This window comes from Mobula hypostoma, chromosome 22 (genome assembly GCF_963921235.1).
Source record: "Mobula hypostoma chromosome 22, sMobHyp1.1, whole genome shotgun sequence".
Lineage (NCBI taxonomy): Eukaryota > Metazoa > Chordata > Chondrichthyes > Myliobatiformes > Myliobatidae > Mobula > Mobula hypostoma.
In genome coordinates, this window is record NC_086118.1 from 54,424,560 (window position 1) to 54,442,711 (window position 18,152).

An 18,152-nucleotide genomic window follows, 5' to 3' on the forward strand; every position below is an offset into this window, starting at 1 on the left:
CTAAGCATACACCCCCAAGGTGCGCCAGTGTTGATCGTTAGCGAGGAGGATATATTATCACCAATCTGCACAGATTATGGTCTTCTGGTTAGGAAGTCGAGGATCCAATTGCAGAGGGAGGTACAGAGGCCCAGGTTCTGCAACTTCTCAATCAGGATTGTGGAAATGATGGTATTAAATGCTGAACTATAGTCGATGAACAGCATCCAGACGTAGGTGGTTGTGTTGTCTAAAGCTGTGTGGAGAGCCATTGAGATTGCGTCTGCTGTTGACCTATTGTGGTGATAGGCAAATTGCAATGGGTCCAGGTCCTTGTTGAGGCAGGAGTTCACCAGCATTTCATCACTTTTGATGTGGGTGCTACTGGGCGATAGTCATGAAAGCAGCTCATATTATTCTTCTTAGGCACTGGTATAATTGTTGCCTTTTTGAAGTAAGTGGGAACTTCTGCCCATAGCAGTGATAGGTTAAGAATGTCCTTGAATACTCCTGCTAGTTGGTTGGCACAGGTTTTCAGAGCCTTACCAGGTACTCCATCGGGACCTTCTGCCTTGTGAGGGTTCACTCACTTTAAAGAGAGTCTAACATCGGCCTCTGAGATGGAGATCACAGGGTTCTCCCTTTCGAAGCGTGCATAGAAGGCGTTGAGTTCATCTGGCAGTGAAGCATCGCTGCCATTCATGCTATTGGGTTGCGCTTTGCGGGAAGTAATGTCTTGCAGACCTGCCAGAGTTTCCATGCATCCAATGATTTCTGCCATTGAGCTTCAAGTGGTAGGGTGTCACAACCCACCAACCTGCAGACCCATGAACCAGAGACTGAAGTTCGGCCATTCGCTGAGCCTACTTCTGAATCACCCCAGATCCTACCTGTCCGCACACTCTCAGTTTTCTCTGTCCCATGCCAAGTTAAATGTGGCCATAAGTTACATATCTGACCTATACTGTCTGAGACACATCACCTGAAGTTTGGCCGTAAACCACCTTTACCTCCAAACTTCCACATCGCACCTCAACTATAGGCAGCCTTTCTGAATAGCAGGCACAGAAACCCAGGAGGATGAAGCATAGCGTTTTATGGCTCAGTGTTCCAGATATCAATCCAGATAGCAGCGATCATGTTTGCTGTTGTGTGCTGGGGCAGCAGGCTGAGGGTAGCAGACACCAACAGAATCAACAAACTCATTCGTAAGGCCAGTGATGTTGTGGGGATGGAACTGGACTCTCTGCCGGTGGTGTCTGAAAAGAGGATACTGTCCAAGTTGCATGCCATCTTGGACAATGTCTCCCATCCACTACATAATGTACTGGTTGGGCACAGGAGTACATTCAGCCAGAGACTCATTCCACCGAGATGCAACACAGAGCATCATAGGAAGTCATTTCTGCCTGTGGCCATCAAACTTTACAACTCCTCCCTTGGATGGTCAGACACCCTGAGCCAATAGGCTGGTCCTGGACTTATTTCTTGGCATAACTTACATATTACTATTTAACTATTTATGGTTTTATTACTATTTAATTACTTATGGTACAACTGTAATGAAAACCAATTTCCTCCGGGATCAATAAAGTATGACTATGACTAATCATATTCTCCTAAGTTCTGGCCTTAAGCAGTGCCATCAAACTGCCTCTTTTTGATATTCATCAAATTTAGGCTTGAGAAATTCAGTTTTGGGATATAATGTGATTCCATTGAATGGCTGGCTTTTGCTTTCAATGTTTTAGCAGTATGGATCACAGGCCTTGAGATGATTGCTAATATATGCAAGGCCCCTGGCAGATAGACACAGGGCTCCACCACAGGTCATGCCAGCTCCAGTCACTGCCACAGCATTTGCCATGACAATAACGTGGGTCACCAAAAAGACAAAACAGTGGCGAGCACACACAGAGCAGGACAGGAAGTAGTTCTGCTTGACATCAGTGGGCCGTGAAGGAGACTGTCCAGCTCATTTTGGCTTTAGAAGAGCTGTCCATTCTTTGTGTGTGGTATAAACTGACACAGATTCACAGACCACTATCAAGCTGGGGATTTAGCTTATCCAGATAAATCCCATTTTCCTTGGAGAAAGTGAAAATGAAATTATGGTTTAATATGTAGGATCTTGGAATAATTCTCAGGGTAGATATAATAAAATCTCCAGATCAAGAAGGTATAACCTTAAAACCAGAACCAGGCCATTAAAAGGGGATAAATTATGAAACGAAATAAACAAAATTCTGAAAGGCCGTTTTGGAGTATATGTTGAGTTAAAGGTTTGCTTGGCTGAGACATATAGAACAAGCTCCATGCTTCTAGAATAAAGGTTGAGAACAAACATTTTCACTGGTGATCTTTGGAATTTATTGATCAAGGTACCATACAAAGTTAATTACTGACCAATAGATTTTTGGATACTTTGTGAATCCGGTGTGTGGGGAAGTGGTATTGACTTAAAAGATCTGGCATAACACTGAACAACAGAACAGTACTGAGGGATGGTCAGCCAGCTCCCATTTTACTATGTTATGTGCCTGCTACTATTGTCATTGGCTGCTTACCTGTGACACGGAGCACGCTGTCATCGGCAACCTCCACTTTCAGGTAAATCCTGCCCCTCCTCTCAGTGTGGTCAGTCCCACACATGCTGGGTACATTTATGACACACTTCTTGTGTACGTTCAAGTCGCAGGCTGTGGAGTGGCAAAGGTACACACATTAAAAAGCTGTCATTACAATAATACAGCTCAGGGGTTAGTTTGACGAGATGGGCCGAAAGGCCCATTTCTGTGCTGTATGGCTCCACAATACATTTTGTACCAAAATAATGGAGGGGGTCTTCAGGAAAACAATCTGCCCCATTCGTAGGGAATAGAGAGAGGAAGGGGAAAGAAAATTCATTTAACTGGGAATGCACAAATTTCACAACATATGCCAGTGATGATAACCTGATTCGGATTCTGAAATGCACCATACCAATGTAACGTTACAGCTCTATAAAGCTTTGGTTAGACCACACTTGGAATACTGTGTTCAGTTCTGGTTGCCTCATTATAGGAAGAATGTGGAAACTTTAGAGAAGGTGCAGAGGAGGCTTACCAGGATGCTGTCTGGATTAGACAGCATTGTTGTTCGAAATAAAGGAGAGGTGAGAGGACACAAAAGAGGTGTACGAGAAGATAAGAGAAATAGTTGGATTGGACAGTCAGTAACTTTTTTTCCAGTGTGGCAATATCTAATATGAGAGAACATAATTTGAAGGTGACTGGAGGAAAGTATGGGGGTGGGATGTTGGAGATAGTTTCTTTTTCCCTACAAAGAGTGGTGGGCTCACAAAACACACTGTCTGGGTTGATAGTAGAGGCGGTTACATTATGGACATTTAAGAGACTCTTAAATAGGCAGATGGATGAAAGAAAAATGGAGGGTTATGTGGGACTGAAGGTTGGTTTGGAGTAGGTTAAAAGGTCAGTACAATATCATGGGCCAAAGGGCCTGCACCATGCTGTAATGTTCAATATTTTATTCCACAAGTGAAGTTCACAAATGAGAAATCTGAATCACAGAACTGCTGACTCTTCAGCAGATATAATAAGCAGCTTATCTGGAGATTTATAATCATATATATCCTTTCATCTATATATATATATCCTTTTAATAGGTTTATGTGAACCAAGCCTCAAATTGCATTCCTGCAAAAGCATTGCCTGATGGTGAATTTAATTTTCTAAGGTTTTGCATCATGAAGATCAACGTGAGGGTTAGCTTATCACAGAAACGCCTGCAATGCATTTTTCTCTCATATACTACGATTCTTTCCTGCTTGTGTGTGTCTGTGTCCATATCTGTGTGTACATCTGCATGTGTGTCTCTGAATTATGGATCCCCAGATTACGGATCTCTCTGACTCCATCCCCAGCCCCGACCGCTCTGGGCGCTTCTGAACCAGCGACACTATTATTGCCAACACCGGTTCCAATGACCCCGAGCAGATGCAGAACCTGGATTTCATCACCGTCAATGCCAGTTCCTACAACCTTGGACACCTTCAGACCGCTAATTGCACAACCTCCAGCTCTAGCCTGGACCTTGACCGCCAGCACCTCCAAGCCGAGACTTTACGCCTTTCCTCACCACCACTTTGCAATCCAGTGACTCTCAGGCCCCACCATCAGCTCTGGGTCGTTGGAGCCTCCATCTTCTTCCCACCCCACCTTCCCTGAACACCCCAACCCTTCTCCCTTCTTTGACATCTCTTCCTCCCACCGATCCCAGCTCTAATCCTTCCCATGTCTTCACAATTACCTTCAGCCTTCTCCTCTCTGAAGCAGAACATTCTGTCCTCAGTAAGGGTCTCACCCTAGTCCCCATTCACTCACACCTCAGTGAGTTCTGCACCCGCCATGACGTCGAGCTCTTCTACCATTGCCTCTGTCTCCATGTCCACTTCTTTGACAAGGATTCCACACCCCATGCTGATGACCCCTTCTCTTGTCTTCAACCCTCCTCCTCTTCTTGGACACCCCACTCTGGTTCTCTGCCTGCTCTGGATCTTTTCATCTTGAATTGCCAACGAGACATTAACCATCTCAACTCCAGGAATCCTTTCTCCTCCTCCAAACTTACCCCTTCTGAATGCACTGCCCTCCACTCTTTCTATACCAATCCCAGTTTATCAAACCCGCAAAGGAGGTGCTGTTGTAGTGTGGCACACTGACCTCTGCCCTGCTACAACTCTCAGACACCTCCTCATACCTACCTCTCAAGGAGGACCTCACTCCACATCATCAAAAAACTGTCTCTGACACCATCACTGACCTCATCCACTCTGGAGGACTCCCACCCACTGCCACCAAACTCACAGTTCCCGTACCCCACACTGCTTGCTTCCACTCCTATGCAAAATCCACAAACCAGACTATCCAGGTAGGCCTATTGTCTCTGCCTGCTCTTGCCCCACTGAACTCGTGTCCTCATATCTTGATTCCTTTCTATCCCCCTTGGTTCAGTCCCTTCCCACCTACATCCGTGACACTTCTCATGCCGTGGATCTCAGTCACTTTCAATCCCCTGGGCCTCACCGCCTCATCTTCACCACGGATGTTCAGTTCTGATACCATCAAGGCTCTCTGCTTCTTTCTTGACAAAAGAACCAATCAATCCCCCTCCACCACCACCCTCCTCCGTCTGGCAGAACTGGTCCTCACCCTGAACAATTTTTCCTTCGCCTCCTCCCACTTTCTCCAAATTACAGGAATAGCCATGGGCACTGGCATGGGCCTCAGCTATGCTTGCTTCTTCGTTGGCTGCATGGAACAGTGTATGTTCGAAGCCTTCCCCAGTTATACTCACCAACTGTTCCTGAACTACACCAAGGATTGCATTGGCCTGCTTCATGCACCCATGCTGAGCTCGTTAATTTCATCAACTTTGCCTCCAACTTCCACGCTGCCCTTAAATTCACTTTGTCCATCTCTGACATCTCTTTCCCCTTTCTCAAACTCTCTGTCTCCATCTCTGGAGACAAACTGTCAACCGACATCTTTTATAAACCTGATTCCCACGATTATCTCGACAATACCTTTTCCCACCCCGTCTCCTGTAAAAATGCCGTTCTCTTCTCTCAGTTTCTTTGCTCCGCTGCATCTGTTCCCAGGATGTGGCTTTCCATTCCAGAACATCCTTCTTTAAAGGACGGGTTCCCCTCCCTCTACTATTGATGCCGCATTCACCCGCATCTTCTCCATTTCTGTATTGTATTGTACTTACTTTATTTCTCACATCCAAGGGAGTAAAAATCTTTATGTTGCATCTCTGTCGCAATGTACAATCATATACCTGCGTTCACCCCATCTTCCCACCGCCTCAACGGTGATAAGAGTCCCTCTTTCCTTACCTACCATCCCATCAGCCTCCACATCCAACACATTATCCTCCACAACTCTGCCGTCTCCAAAACGATCCTAACACGAAACAGATCTTTACTTTCCCCTTCCCTCCCCACTTCCCACAGTGTGATTGCTCCCTTCACGATTCCCTTGTCCATTCGGCCCTTCCCACTAATCTCCCTCCAGACACTTATCCTTGTAAGTGGCCTAAGTGCTACACTTGTCCATACACCCACTCCCTCACCTCCATTCAGGGCCCCAAACAGTCCTTCCAGGTAAGGCAAAACTGCTGGGGTTATCTATTGTGTCCGGTGCTCCCGATGTGACCTCCCCTACATTGGTGAGACCCGTCGAAAACTGGGGGACTGCTTTGTTGCGCAACTCCGCACCATCCACCACAAGTGGGACCTCCTGGTGGCCAAACATTTTAATTCCGATTCCCATTCCCATTTTGATGTATCGGTCCAGGGTCTCCTCTTGTGCCAAGATGAGACGCACCTTATATTCTGTTTGGATACCCTCCTCCTTCGCTCTCCTATCAGATTCTTTCTTCTTTTTTTCCAGCCCTTTGACCTTTCCCACCAACCTGGCTTCTCCTTACACCTTCCAGCTAACCTCTTTCCCCTTCCCTCCTCCATTTTATTCTGGCACCTTCCCCCTTCCTCCTCAGCCCTGAAGCAGGGTGTCAGCCAAAAACAGTGACTGTTCACCCTTTTCTATAGATGCTGCCTGACTTGCTGAGTTCCTCTAGCATTTTGGTTGTGTATCTAAATTATGTTCAAATATAAGGGCATACGACAAAGGAACAGGATTAGGCCATTTGGCCCATTGATTCTACTCTGCCATTCCATCATGGTTGATTTATTTTTCCTTTTAAACTCATTGACTACTGGTTTAAGTAAACCCAATCACTTGGCCTCCACAGCTGCCTGTGGCAATGAATTCCGCAGATTCACCACCCTCTGGCTAAAGTAGTTCCTCCTCATCTCTGTCCTAGAGGGATGCCCTTCTATTCTGAGCCTCTATCTTCTTCTGGTCCTAAACTCTCACACTCCACATCCACTCTAGACCTTTCAATATTCCATAGTTTTCAATAAGATCCTCTTCATTCCTCTAACTCCAGCAAGTGCAGGCCCAGAACCAGAACCATCAAACCCTTAAGTTACTTAGATTTTGGTTTTCCCACCAATGAGCCCCGGCTTTAAATACTACACAATTCAGCTTTCCTCAGGAATTCTGCAAAAATCAACAGAAAACTTACTGTCACATTTCATCCCTTGGTGGATGAGGCCATATAACAGAGAGCCGCAGTGATCACAGAACGTAGGACTTCCATAAGTGTGGATTTTAAATTTGTGTTTGCTCCTTGGATCCTAGAAAAAAAGCAAAAGTAAAGATTAAACATGAGAAAGTCTGCAGATGCTGGAAATCCAGAACAACACACACAAAATGCTGGAGGAACTCAGCAGGCCAGACAGCATCTATGGAAATGAATAAATAGTTGATCTTATCGGGCCAACACCCTTCTTCAAGAAGATAAAGGTTAGTTTTATTTGTCACATGTACATCAAAACATACAGTGAAATGTGGTGTTTGCACCAACAACCAACACAGCCCAAGGATTCAATGCTTCTGAACTGAATACATCAAAAAGGGGAACATCTGAGAACTAAATGGCACAGGTGTCAGGATAATCAGAGATTCCACAAAAACCAAATGCTGAAGTTTTGGAATAAATATCTGTAGGAATGAACAGATCTTCATTAAAAATACCATCTGTCCCCCACCGAGTCAAATCGTTACCTCATTTACATAATCATGTTGGCATGAAACTGTTCAAAATGTAAAATTGCTGGATTTAAATTAAGAATTTACACTGTTAACAGAATAAGTTGTTCATTCATGTTGCCACCACAATCAAAGATCACAAAGCAACACACTGTTAGTGGAGAGGTCATGTAATACCATAAGGCATGGGAGCAGAATTCAGCCATTCAGCCCATCAAGTCTGCTCCGACATTCCATCGTGGCTGATTTATTATCCCATTTAGCCCCATTCTTCTGCCCTACAGTGCAGGAGGCAGTACAGTCAATTTCCAAGACCCGAAAGACACTGTTGACTGCAAACCTTGCCCCTTCCAATTCATGTGCCATTGCATTTTCTGCATATCACTGCAAAGTTGTTAACTCTTTGCTGTAATGGCATCACGAATGTCTCAACGAGAAGCCTTTTCATCCAGACAACCTTCATGTGCTCAAGCCTGTTTTTAGTAACTCAAAAATCAAATCCCAGTCCAATGAAACATAAAAATTGGATCAGAAATAGGCTCTCTGAGCCCGCTCCTCAATTTAATACAATTATGGCTGGTCTTCCATTTCAAATGACCACATTCCTACTCTTTCCCCATAGCCCTTAATGCTTTGTGGGTCTAGAAATCCAGCTCCCTCCATGAATATAGTTGCGACAGAACTATGATAGTGAATTCCAATGGTTCATCACCATCTTGAAGACATTTCTTCTCATCTCAGTCCTTTATCTCTTGCTCATTAACCTGAGACCGTAACGTCCCTTTGTAGATACAGCAGGCAGAAGAAACATGCTTTCCACATCAGTTTGTCCTACCTTTAACTCTTGTAAATCTGAAAATAGTCAACTTAATTTCTCAAATATGGCAGTCCTCCTATCCCAAGAATCAGTCTGGTGCTCTCCTATTGGCCTGGATGGGCTCCCTAGTTGGTGCAAATATCCTGGTGGCACAAAAGATTGCAGATGCTGGAATCTGAAGCAAAAAAAAGACGAGATGCTGGAGAAACTCAGCATGTAGAGAGAAATGGACAGCCAATATTTCAGGTCAAGAATGTAAGTTAGAGGAGAGATCCTCACCTTCTTCTCCTAACAGGTTCTATCATCTTCAGCTCTTTGTCCTCTCCACCTCTCACTTCCCAGCCTCTGTCACCAGTTTCTCTCTCTTCCGTCACTCGCCCTCACCCGGATCCACCTATCACCAGATAGCTCTTGCTCCGCTCGTTCTCTTCGCCCTTTGTTTTACTGGCTACTCCCCTCCTTCAGCCCAGAGGACATGTCTTGACCCCGCAGCTTCCACTTGCCACTTCCCTCCACAGATGCTGCCTGATTTGCCTAGTTGCTCCAAATTTGTTTATCCAAATACACTGTCCAATTGGACTGCATAAAATTCCAATCAAACAGACTATTCCTTGCATTCAGATGGCTGTAAGGCTTTGTATAGTTGGGCAGCATGGTAGCATAGTGGTTAGCGCCAGCACCAGTGATCGGGGTTCAATTCCCGCCCGTTGTCTGTAAGGAGTTTGTACGTTCTCCTTGTCACTATGTGGGTTTCTTCCAAAGGGCTCTGGTTTCTTCTCACATACGGGCCAGTAAGTTGTTGACACTGAAAGCAAGGCGACACTTGCGGGCTGCCCCCAGCACAATCCTTGGACGGTACTGGTCGTTGACACAAATATCACAATTCACTGTGTGTTTGATGTACATGTGATAAATAAAGCTAATCAGTGTTTAACTCTTTAATTGTTACATGGCTTATCACATGGTGCACTGTGTTGCTATCATTGTGGTTTAGTACTTGGTGTGTTCTAGAAGAGGATAAACCTTCACTTTGCTCCCCATGTGATAACCATTGCCTTGGCTGCATCACCTTTCCTGGCTTTGAGTGCAATTTCACTCCCAACGTGTTACAAACAGTTAACGATGGTTGTTTTGCTTTCAGTAAGACGTCTACAGGTTTTTACCTTTGATCTATGTCTGATCAGGCTGAAAGCAGAGACTAGCTACTGCTGAGTTAGTTTCCTGGCCAACAGCTCAACAGCAAGTTAAAAGGGGAAATCACATGTAATTATGTTTCCGATCTCCTTAAAAAGGACAACACTATCCTGAGGCTTATCTGAGATGCTGGGGCTTTAAATCAGTTAATGGCCATGCACTAACACCACAATTTCTACAAATCACATTAAGCTCTATCACGTAACCCACGAGTGTCTTATACAGCATCAAATGTGCTCCAGATTGCGATAAGGCTGTGCGAAGAAAGTAATTGGGCCCTGCTTTGGAGTTGTGCTTTGTCTTACATACCTTTTACCCTGTCACTGAGTTGCCATGGTTACAACCTGTTACTGATAAAAAAAACTTGAGCTGTCAGTGTGTTAATTCCCTAATTATTCTGCTGGTGCGAAGGCAAATTAAATGAAAATATTAACATAACAATACAGTCTAAATTCCAGTTCTTGCACCTGATGCTGTGAATTTTTAAGATTTACAGATTTGCTTTTGGAACAAGGGCCAAAGTGGTTTACTGTCTCTGCTTGCTCCTTGTTTTCTTCCGCATTTAGGGTTCCATTATTTTCTCTGTGACGTCGCGATGAAAGTCAACAGGTGAGACTGCTTACTGAGCAGCAGAAAAACTCTGGGCAGTTCTCCCATCTTTCTCATCCTATTCTGGGGTATAAAGAGTTCCTATAACCCTGTCCCCCATAGAGTGATGATTAAAAACACCCTTGGAAGTAGCACACAAGCCCTACAAATTTGTAAGGTTACAATCTGTCTCTTTGAAGTCCATGATGTGACTGATCAGTCACAAACCCACTACTGCAATAATCACTGAAGTTTTCCAATCTTGGCCCATGGTTGGAATGAGGCAGATAGGACCATTAGACCATAAGACAAAGGAGCAGAAGTAGGCCATTCGGCCCATCCAGTCTGCTCTGCCATTTTATCATGAGCTGATCCATTCTCCTATTTAGTCCCACTCCCCTGCCTTCTCACCATAACCTTTGATGCCCTGGCTACTCAGATACCTATCAATCTCTGCTTTAAGTACACCCAATGACTTGGCCTTCACTGCTGCCCGTGGCAACAAATTCCATAGATTCACCACCCTCTGACTAAAAAAATTTCTTCGCATTTCTGTTCTGAATGGGCGCCCTTCAATCCTTAAGTCATGCCCTCTCGTACTAGACTCCCCCATCATGGGAAACAACTTTGCCACATCCACTCTGTCCATGCCTTTTAATATTTGAAATGTTTCTATGAGGTCTCCCCTCATTCTTCTAAACTCCAAGGAATACAGTCCAAGAGCGGACAAACATTCCTCATATGTTAACCCTCTCATTCCTGGAACCATTCTAGTGAATCTTCTCTGTACCCTCTCCAACGTCAGCACATCCTTTCTTAAATAAGGAGACCAAAACTGCCCATAGTACTCCAAGTGAGGTCTCACCAGCACCTTATAGAGCCTCAACATCACATTCCCGCTCCTATACTCTATTCCTCTAGAAATGAATGCCAACATTGCATTCGCCTTCTTCACTACTGACTCAACCTGGAGGTTAACTTTAAAGGTATCCTGTATGAGGACTCCCAAGTCCCGTTGCATCTCAGAACTTTGAATTCTTTCCCCATTTAAATAATAGTCTGCCCATTTATTTTTTCTGCCAAAGTGCATAACCATACACTTTCCAACATTGTACTTCATTTGCCACTTCTCTGCCCATTCTTCCAATCTATCCAAGTCTCTCTGCAGACTCTCCGTTTCCTCAGCACTACCGGCCCCTCCACCTATCTTCGTATCGTCAGCAAACTTAGCCACAAAGCCATCTATTCCATAATCCAAATCGTTGATGTACAATGTAAAAAGAAGCGGCCCCAACACTGATTCCTGTGGATCACCACTGGTAACCGGCAGCCAACCAGAATAGGATCCCTTTATTCCCACTCTCTGTTTCCTGCCAATCAGCCAATGCTCTATCCACGTATGTAGCTTTCCCATAATTCCATGGGCTCTTATCTTGTTAAGTAGCCTCATGTATGGCACCTTGTCAAAGGCCTTCTGAAAATCCAAATATACAACATCCACTGCATCTCCCTTGTCTAGCCTACTGGTAATTTCCTCAAAAAATTGTAATAGGTTTGTAAGGCAGGATTTTCCTTCAAGGAATCCATGCTGAGTTCTGCCTATCTTGTCATATGCCTCCAGGTACTCTGTAACCTCATCCTTGACAATCGACTCCAACAACTTCCCAACCACCGATGTCAAGCTAACAGGTCTATAATTTCCTTTTTGCTTTCTTGCCCCCTTCTTAAATAGCGAAGTGACATTTGCAATCTTCCAGTCTTCTGGAACCATGCCAGAATCTATCGACTTTTGAAAGATCATCGCTAATGCCTCCGCAATCTCCACAGCTACTTCCTTCAGAACACGAGGGTGCATTCCATCTGGTCCAGGAGATTTATCTACCTTTAGCCTATTCAGTTTCCTGAGTACTTTCTCTGTCGTAATTGTGACTGCGCACGCTTCTCTTCCCTGCCACCCTTGATTGTCCGGTATACTGCTGATGTCTTCCTCAGTGAAGACTGATGCAAAATACTTGTTCAGTTCCTCTGCCATCTCCTCATCTCCCATTACAATTTCTCCAGTATCATTTTCTATCGGTCCTATATCTATTCTCACCTGTCTTTTACTCTTCATATACTTGAAAAAGCTTTTAGTATCCTCTTTGATATTATTTGCTAGCTTCCTTTCATAGTTAATCTTTTCTCTCTTAATGACCTTCTTGGTTTCCTTTTGTAAGGTTTTAAAAACTTCCCAATCCTCTGTTTTCCCACTAATTTTTGCTTCCTTGTATGCCCTCTCTTTTGCTTTAACTTTGGCTTTGACTTCTCTTGTCAACCATGGTTGCATCCTTTTTCCATTCGAAATTTTCTTCTTTTTTGGAACATACCTGTCTTGCACATTCCTCATTTCTCGCATAAACTCCAGCCACTGCTGCTCTGCTGTCTTTCCCGCCAGTGTCCCTTTCCAGTCAACTTTGGCCAGTTCCTCTCTCATGCCACTGTAATTTCCTTTATTCCACTGAAATACCGACACATCAGATTTCGGCTTCTCTTTTTCTAATTTCACAGTGAACTCAATCATGTTATGATCACTGCCTCCTAAGGGTTCCTTCACCTCAATCTCTCTAATCACCTCTGGTTCATTACACAATACCCAATCCAGTACAGCCCATCCCCTAGTGGGCTCAACAACAAGCTGTTATAAAAAGCCATCTTGCAGACATTCTACAAATTCTCTCTCGAGATCCAGTGCTGACCTGATTTTCCCAATCTACTCGCATGTTAAAATCCCCCACAATTATCATAAAACTGCCCTTCTAACAAGCTTTTTCTATTTCCAGTTGTAATTTGTAGTCCACATCCCTGCAGCTGTTTGGAGGCCTATAAATAACTGTCATCAGGGTCCTTTTACCCCTGCGATTTCTTAGTTCAATCCATAAAGATTCTGCACCTTCCGATCCTACATCACCTCTTTCTGATGATTTAATATAATTTCTCACCAATAAAGCCACGCCTCCCCCTCTGCCTACCTTCCTATCCTTCCGATACACCGTGTATCCTTGGACGTTCAGCTCCCAGAGACATGCATCCTTTAGCCAGGTCTCAGTGATGGCCACAATATCATACCTGCCAATCTGTAGCTGTACAACAAGATCATCCACTTTATTCCTTATGCTGCGTGCATTTAAGTACAACACCTTAAGACCACTATTTGATACTTTTTGCTTTGATTTCACTGCAACTTTATTGCATTGCAACTCATCCCAATGGCTACAAATTTGCCCCATCACCTGCCTGTCTTTCCTGACATCTTTACTGCTCACTATCTTAGATTTATTTCTGTTTTCCCCTTCCTCCGCTCTATCATTCCGGTTCCCATCCCCCTGCCAAATTAGCTTAAACCCTCCCTAACAGCTCTATTAAACCTTCCCGCCAGGATATTGGTCCCCTTCGGGTTCAGGTGTAACCTGTCCTTTTTGAACAGGTCATATTTCCCCCAGAAGAGATCCCAATTATCCAAGAATCTGAAGCCCTGCCCCCTACACCAGTCTCTCAGCCACGCATTCATCTGCCTGATCCTACTATTCTTGCCCTCGCTAGCACGTGGCACAGGTAGCAATCCCGAGATTACTACCCTGGAGGTCCTGCTTCTTAGCTTCCTTCCTAACTCCTGGAAATCTCTCTTCAGGACCTCCTCCTTTGTCCTATCTATGTCATTGGTACCAACATGTACCAAGACAACTGGCTGCTAACCCTCCCCCTTTAGAATATTCAGGATCCGATCCGAGACATCCCGTACCCTGGCACCTGGGAGGCAACACACCATGCGGGTATCTCTGTCAGGTTCACAGAATCTCCTGTCTGTTCCCCTGACTATGGAATCCCCTACGACTACCGCATTTCTCTTCTCCCTCCTTCTCTCCTGCACAACAGCGCCAGGCTCAGTGCCGGAGACCTGGTCACAGTGGGCATCCCCTGTCAGGTCATCCCCCTCAACAGCATCCAGAACAAGATATCTGTTGCTGAGGGGGACAGCCACAGATGTGCTCTCCACTATCCGGGCATTTCCCTTCCCTCTCTTGACAGTGACCCAGCTTTCTGACCCCTGTAGCCTAGGGATGACTACCTACCTGCCTGTAGCTCCTGTCCATCACCTCTTCACTTTCCCTGATAAGCAGTAGGTCATCAAGCTGCAGCTCCAGATCCCTAACACGGTCTCTGAGGAGCTGTAACTCGGTGCACCTGACGCAGATGTGGCCATCAGGGAGGCTGGAGGCCTCCCAGGATTCCCACATCTGACACCCTGAACAAAGCACTAACCCTGCAGGCATGCTACCTAATTCTACAGGAATGAAACAGGAAAAATAAGTCTATTCACCCACTTACCTCGCCAAACAGACGAACTTTTTAAACCGTTAGCTGTGAGAGCCCTGCTGTTCCTGTCTGTCCGGGCTGATTCGCAAAAGGGGTGGGGGGGGGCGCGGAGAAAAAAAGAGTTGGTGCTTTGCTCTCGCCTCTTCCCGTTTATTGCTGAAGCCCATTGAAGCCAAAGCCTTACACTCTGCTCCCACTCACTCTGCTGCCCGCTCCGACAGCTGCCCGTTGTATAGGGTGGTCTCCTTTTTAAACTCTCCACACGGTCCTGTTGACGTCACGTGCCTGCGCAGTCTCGCCCTTCTTGCACTCGAAGTTTTTAAAAAAAACTGCCTTCCTTCAGAATTCAGCTCCCACGACGCTCTGTAGTCCCGATCCAAAGGGGAAGCTTCCTCCCACCTGAGAGTGGGATTCAAGGATTCCCCATTCCTGGGATTCTGTAGGGCATCAGAATGGCCAAGAATAGCAAAATGTGCCCACCTAATGTGCACTGACCCATAAACTCCCCTGTTCACAAGCAGATCAGCCCTTTGAATCTTCCTTATTGTGTGTTTCTCAACTCCTTCCCAAAGAAAATTTATCAACCACTTTTTAAAAAAATGTAAATTGATCCTCTGATCTTTCAGTATTTGGCAAGAGCAATCCAGATTTTTACCATGTTTTTCACAGGGAGGACGTACAAATTCAGAGGATGCTGGGATTGAACTCTGAACTCTGAGGTGTAACCACTAAGCTACTGTGGAACTAGTCACCTGATCCCACACCTAAATGGTCTGGCTCTACTCTTAAGATGGTCAGGATACTGGACAGGAAGTTCTGAGTGGTCTGCAGAACCAGCAAGAGGTCTTTCCTTTTCTACACATCTCTTTCTTGTGGAAAGTCTTCTCAGAGTAGTTGAGAGTGTGAGGGTTAGATATGGGAAATGGCTGCGATAAAAATGGCAACAGGAAAGCAGGAGTTAAGGCTGATCTGAAAGACGAAGCAAGATGAGGGATGTTCTTTGCTCAAAGCAAGATGATCTAGGAACTGCCTGCGGCAGTATACAAGAGGAGGTAGTGAGAAGTGATACAATCCAGCGGTATGACTTAGCACATGATAACCTGTCAAATAGTGACCTGTGAGAAGGAGCCTTACACAATCCCATCGCCCTGATCACATTCACCATGGCAACAGTCCTGACACACACACACACACACACACCCATCAGAACAACTACATGACACATCAGTGGAGCTGCTGATGGTATCAAACTAGCATAATCTAAACAAGGACGTATTACCATGGTAACACCTCAATCTTTTCTCATGATTGTAAACCAAGACCCTGCCAGTGGAAGACAGTATAACAATCAGTGTATCGCCCACGTTACATTTGGAAGACAGAGCATGGAAGGACCACAAACTTGGCTGTGGGACAAATGGCCAATCAACTGCAAAAACAATGACATGTTTTATCCAAGAATGTTGCAAAAGGCCTGAAATTTAACCAGCCCTGCCTAATGCTGTGCACCTGAAAATCCTTCCAGAACCTTGCCACCTCTCCTCCCTTCAGACCCTCTTAAAAGCTCTCCCTAATCAATGTACCAATCACTTTGCCTGTCATCCACTGTTCCAGGTCAGCTTTTGATGTTTTGTGACACTCACAGTACAATGTAAGTTACCATTGTTAATAATTTGGGTCAGAATTCAGGGAAGCTTGAATGAGAGTTTGGAAACAACCATGGTCTAGCTGTAGTTCTGAAATTCTGTGCTCCAGAACTAACTGTACCCTGAGGACAGGTTTTGCAGTAGGGTCACTGAGTGATACCCACCCAACAACATGGAAAATTCCAACACAGATCTAGTTTATAAAAAGCAGGGCAAATCTGACCCCGCTATTTATGGCCGAATCAGTGGTCAGCCTACTCTCAATACTCAGGGAAACTTTTCACCCGAGCCTTGCCTACCAATGCCAAGTTTGGGTTCCAGCGCTCTGCTCTGGAGATGAGCTGAGAGTGACAACTGTCTGAACATGGCTCAAAACCCCCAGATAATGAGGATCAACTTTATTCACCATATGCATTTATGTGTATTAAGAATTGAGGCATGACATGCAACAAAAAAGCATTTAACAACTATCAAGAATAAAGGATTATATAAAATATAAAGTTAGAGGATAAAGGACAGATGTAGAATAAAATGTACATAAATACATAAATACCAACATGTACCCACAATGTAAACAGCATTATAAATGTGGGTTACAGTGTTTAGCGTGCAGTGCAGTGGCAGGGGTAATAGACAGAGGTGGGGGGGGGCTAACTAGAATGGTTATCAGATTAACTGCCTGGGGGAAGAAATTTTTAAGGAGGCATTAGATTTTTGTTTCAATAGATCTACAGTGCTTTACAGAAGACAGCTTTTGGTAAAAGACGGTTTGCAGGGTAGGTAATGTCTGCAATGATTTTTCCTGCTTGCTTCTTTGTTGTGTATTTAAGTCCTGCAGTGATAGTAGACTGTAGCCAATGACCTTTCCTGGGGATTCAGCAGTTCACTGTAGTTTTCACATTTTGTGAGAGAATGCTGCATCAAACCAGACAGTCATGGCTGATGTGATGTGACAACCCTCAAGCGAATGGGGAAACATCGCGATGTTTGGAGTCACAGCCATAGTCAGTCCTGGGGCGTCACACCAGGACTTCTTCGGAGTCATGTGCTTCACCTAAATGTCTCCCTTCCATCACTAAGTCAGGAGCGAGGATGTTTGCTGATGACTGAACAATGTTCAGTTCTGCACACGACCGTATGGCAAATGAAACTGTGTACACTTAAATGCAGCAAGATTTTTGCAACAATAAGCTATTAGGGGCATTTTTAGCACAGTGGCCTGTGTAATGCTATTACAACACCAGTGACCCAGGTCAATTCTGCCGCCGTCTGGAAGGAGTTTGTATGCTCTCCCCGAGACTGCATGGTGCCTTGGTTTCCTTCAACATTCCAAAGATGTCCAAGTTAGTAGGTTAATTGGTCACATGGGAGTAACTGGACAGCATGAGGTCACTGGGCTAGAAGGGCCTGTTACTATGCTGCATCTCTGAGTAAATAACTAACTCAATAAAAATTAGCTAATAAATGGCAAAGAACATCTATTTGCAAAGGTGCCTGGTTCTGACTGTCTCCACGAGGCAATCTAATTACCTACCCTTGATGTTCAAAGGCTGAACATCCATCAAAAAATACTGGGAAAACTCAAGTCAGGCAGCAACTGTGGAGTTTCTTAAAATTCATTATTGAGTTGAGAAAGCTACATTACATGCCCAGATGGTAGGAAAGTTGCTCTTCCTGAAGTTTTCATTGGGTCTCATTAGAACAGGACTGGAGGCCACAGACAGGCCAGTTGAATTAGGACAACTTTAGTTAACTTCCCTTCTGTTTCTAAAGTAACTGGCCAGTTTTGCTGTAGGTTATCCGTAATACTGACTCAGTTTTCCTCTTTCCATTGACACAGTCTGAACTGCAGGGCATTTCCTCCGTCTCTGCCTGCACTTGCCAGTATGATAC

At 44.8% G+C, this 18,152-nt stretch overlaps 1 protein-coding gene across 1 annotated transcript in view; it reads right to left on the minus strand.

Moving 5' to 3' along the window:
• LOC134336417 (protein kinase C alpha type) overlaps window positions 1–18,152 on the minus strand; it is a 317,831-nt gene that overhangs the window by 138,140 nt on the left and 161,539 nt on the right. Inside the window, exons 4-5 of the mRNA XM_063030625.1 lie at window positions 7,135–7,246; window positions 2,547–2,678 (exon numbers count right to left, since the gene is read on the minus strand). Coding sequence (XP_062886695.1) covers window positions 2,547–2,678; window positions 7,135–7,246 — 244 coding nt within the window. The remainder of the gene's footprint in view (window positions 1–2,546; window positions 2,679–7,134; window positions 7,247–18,152) is intronic.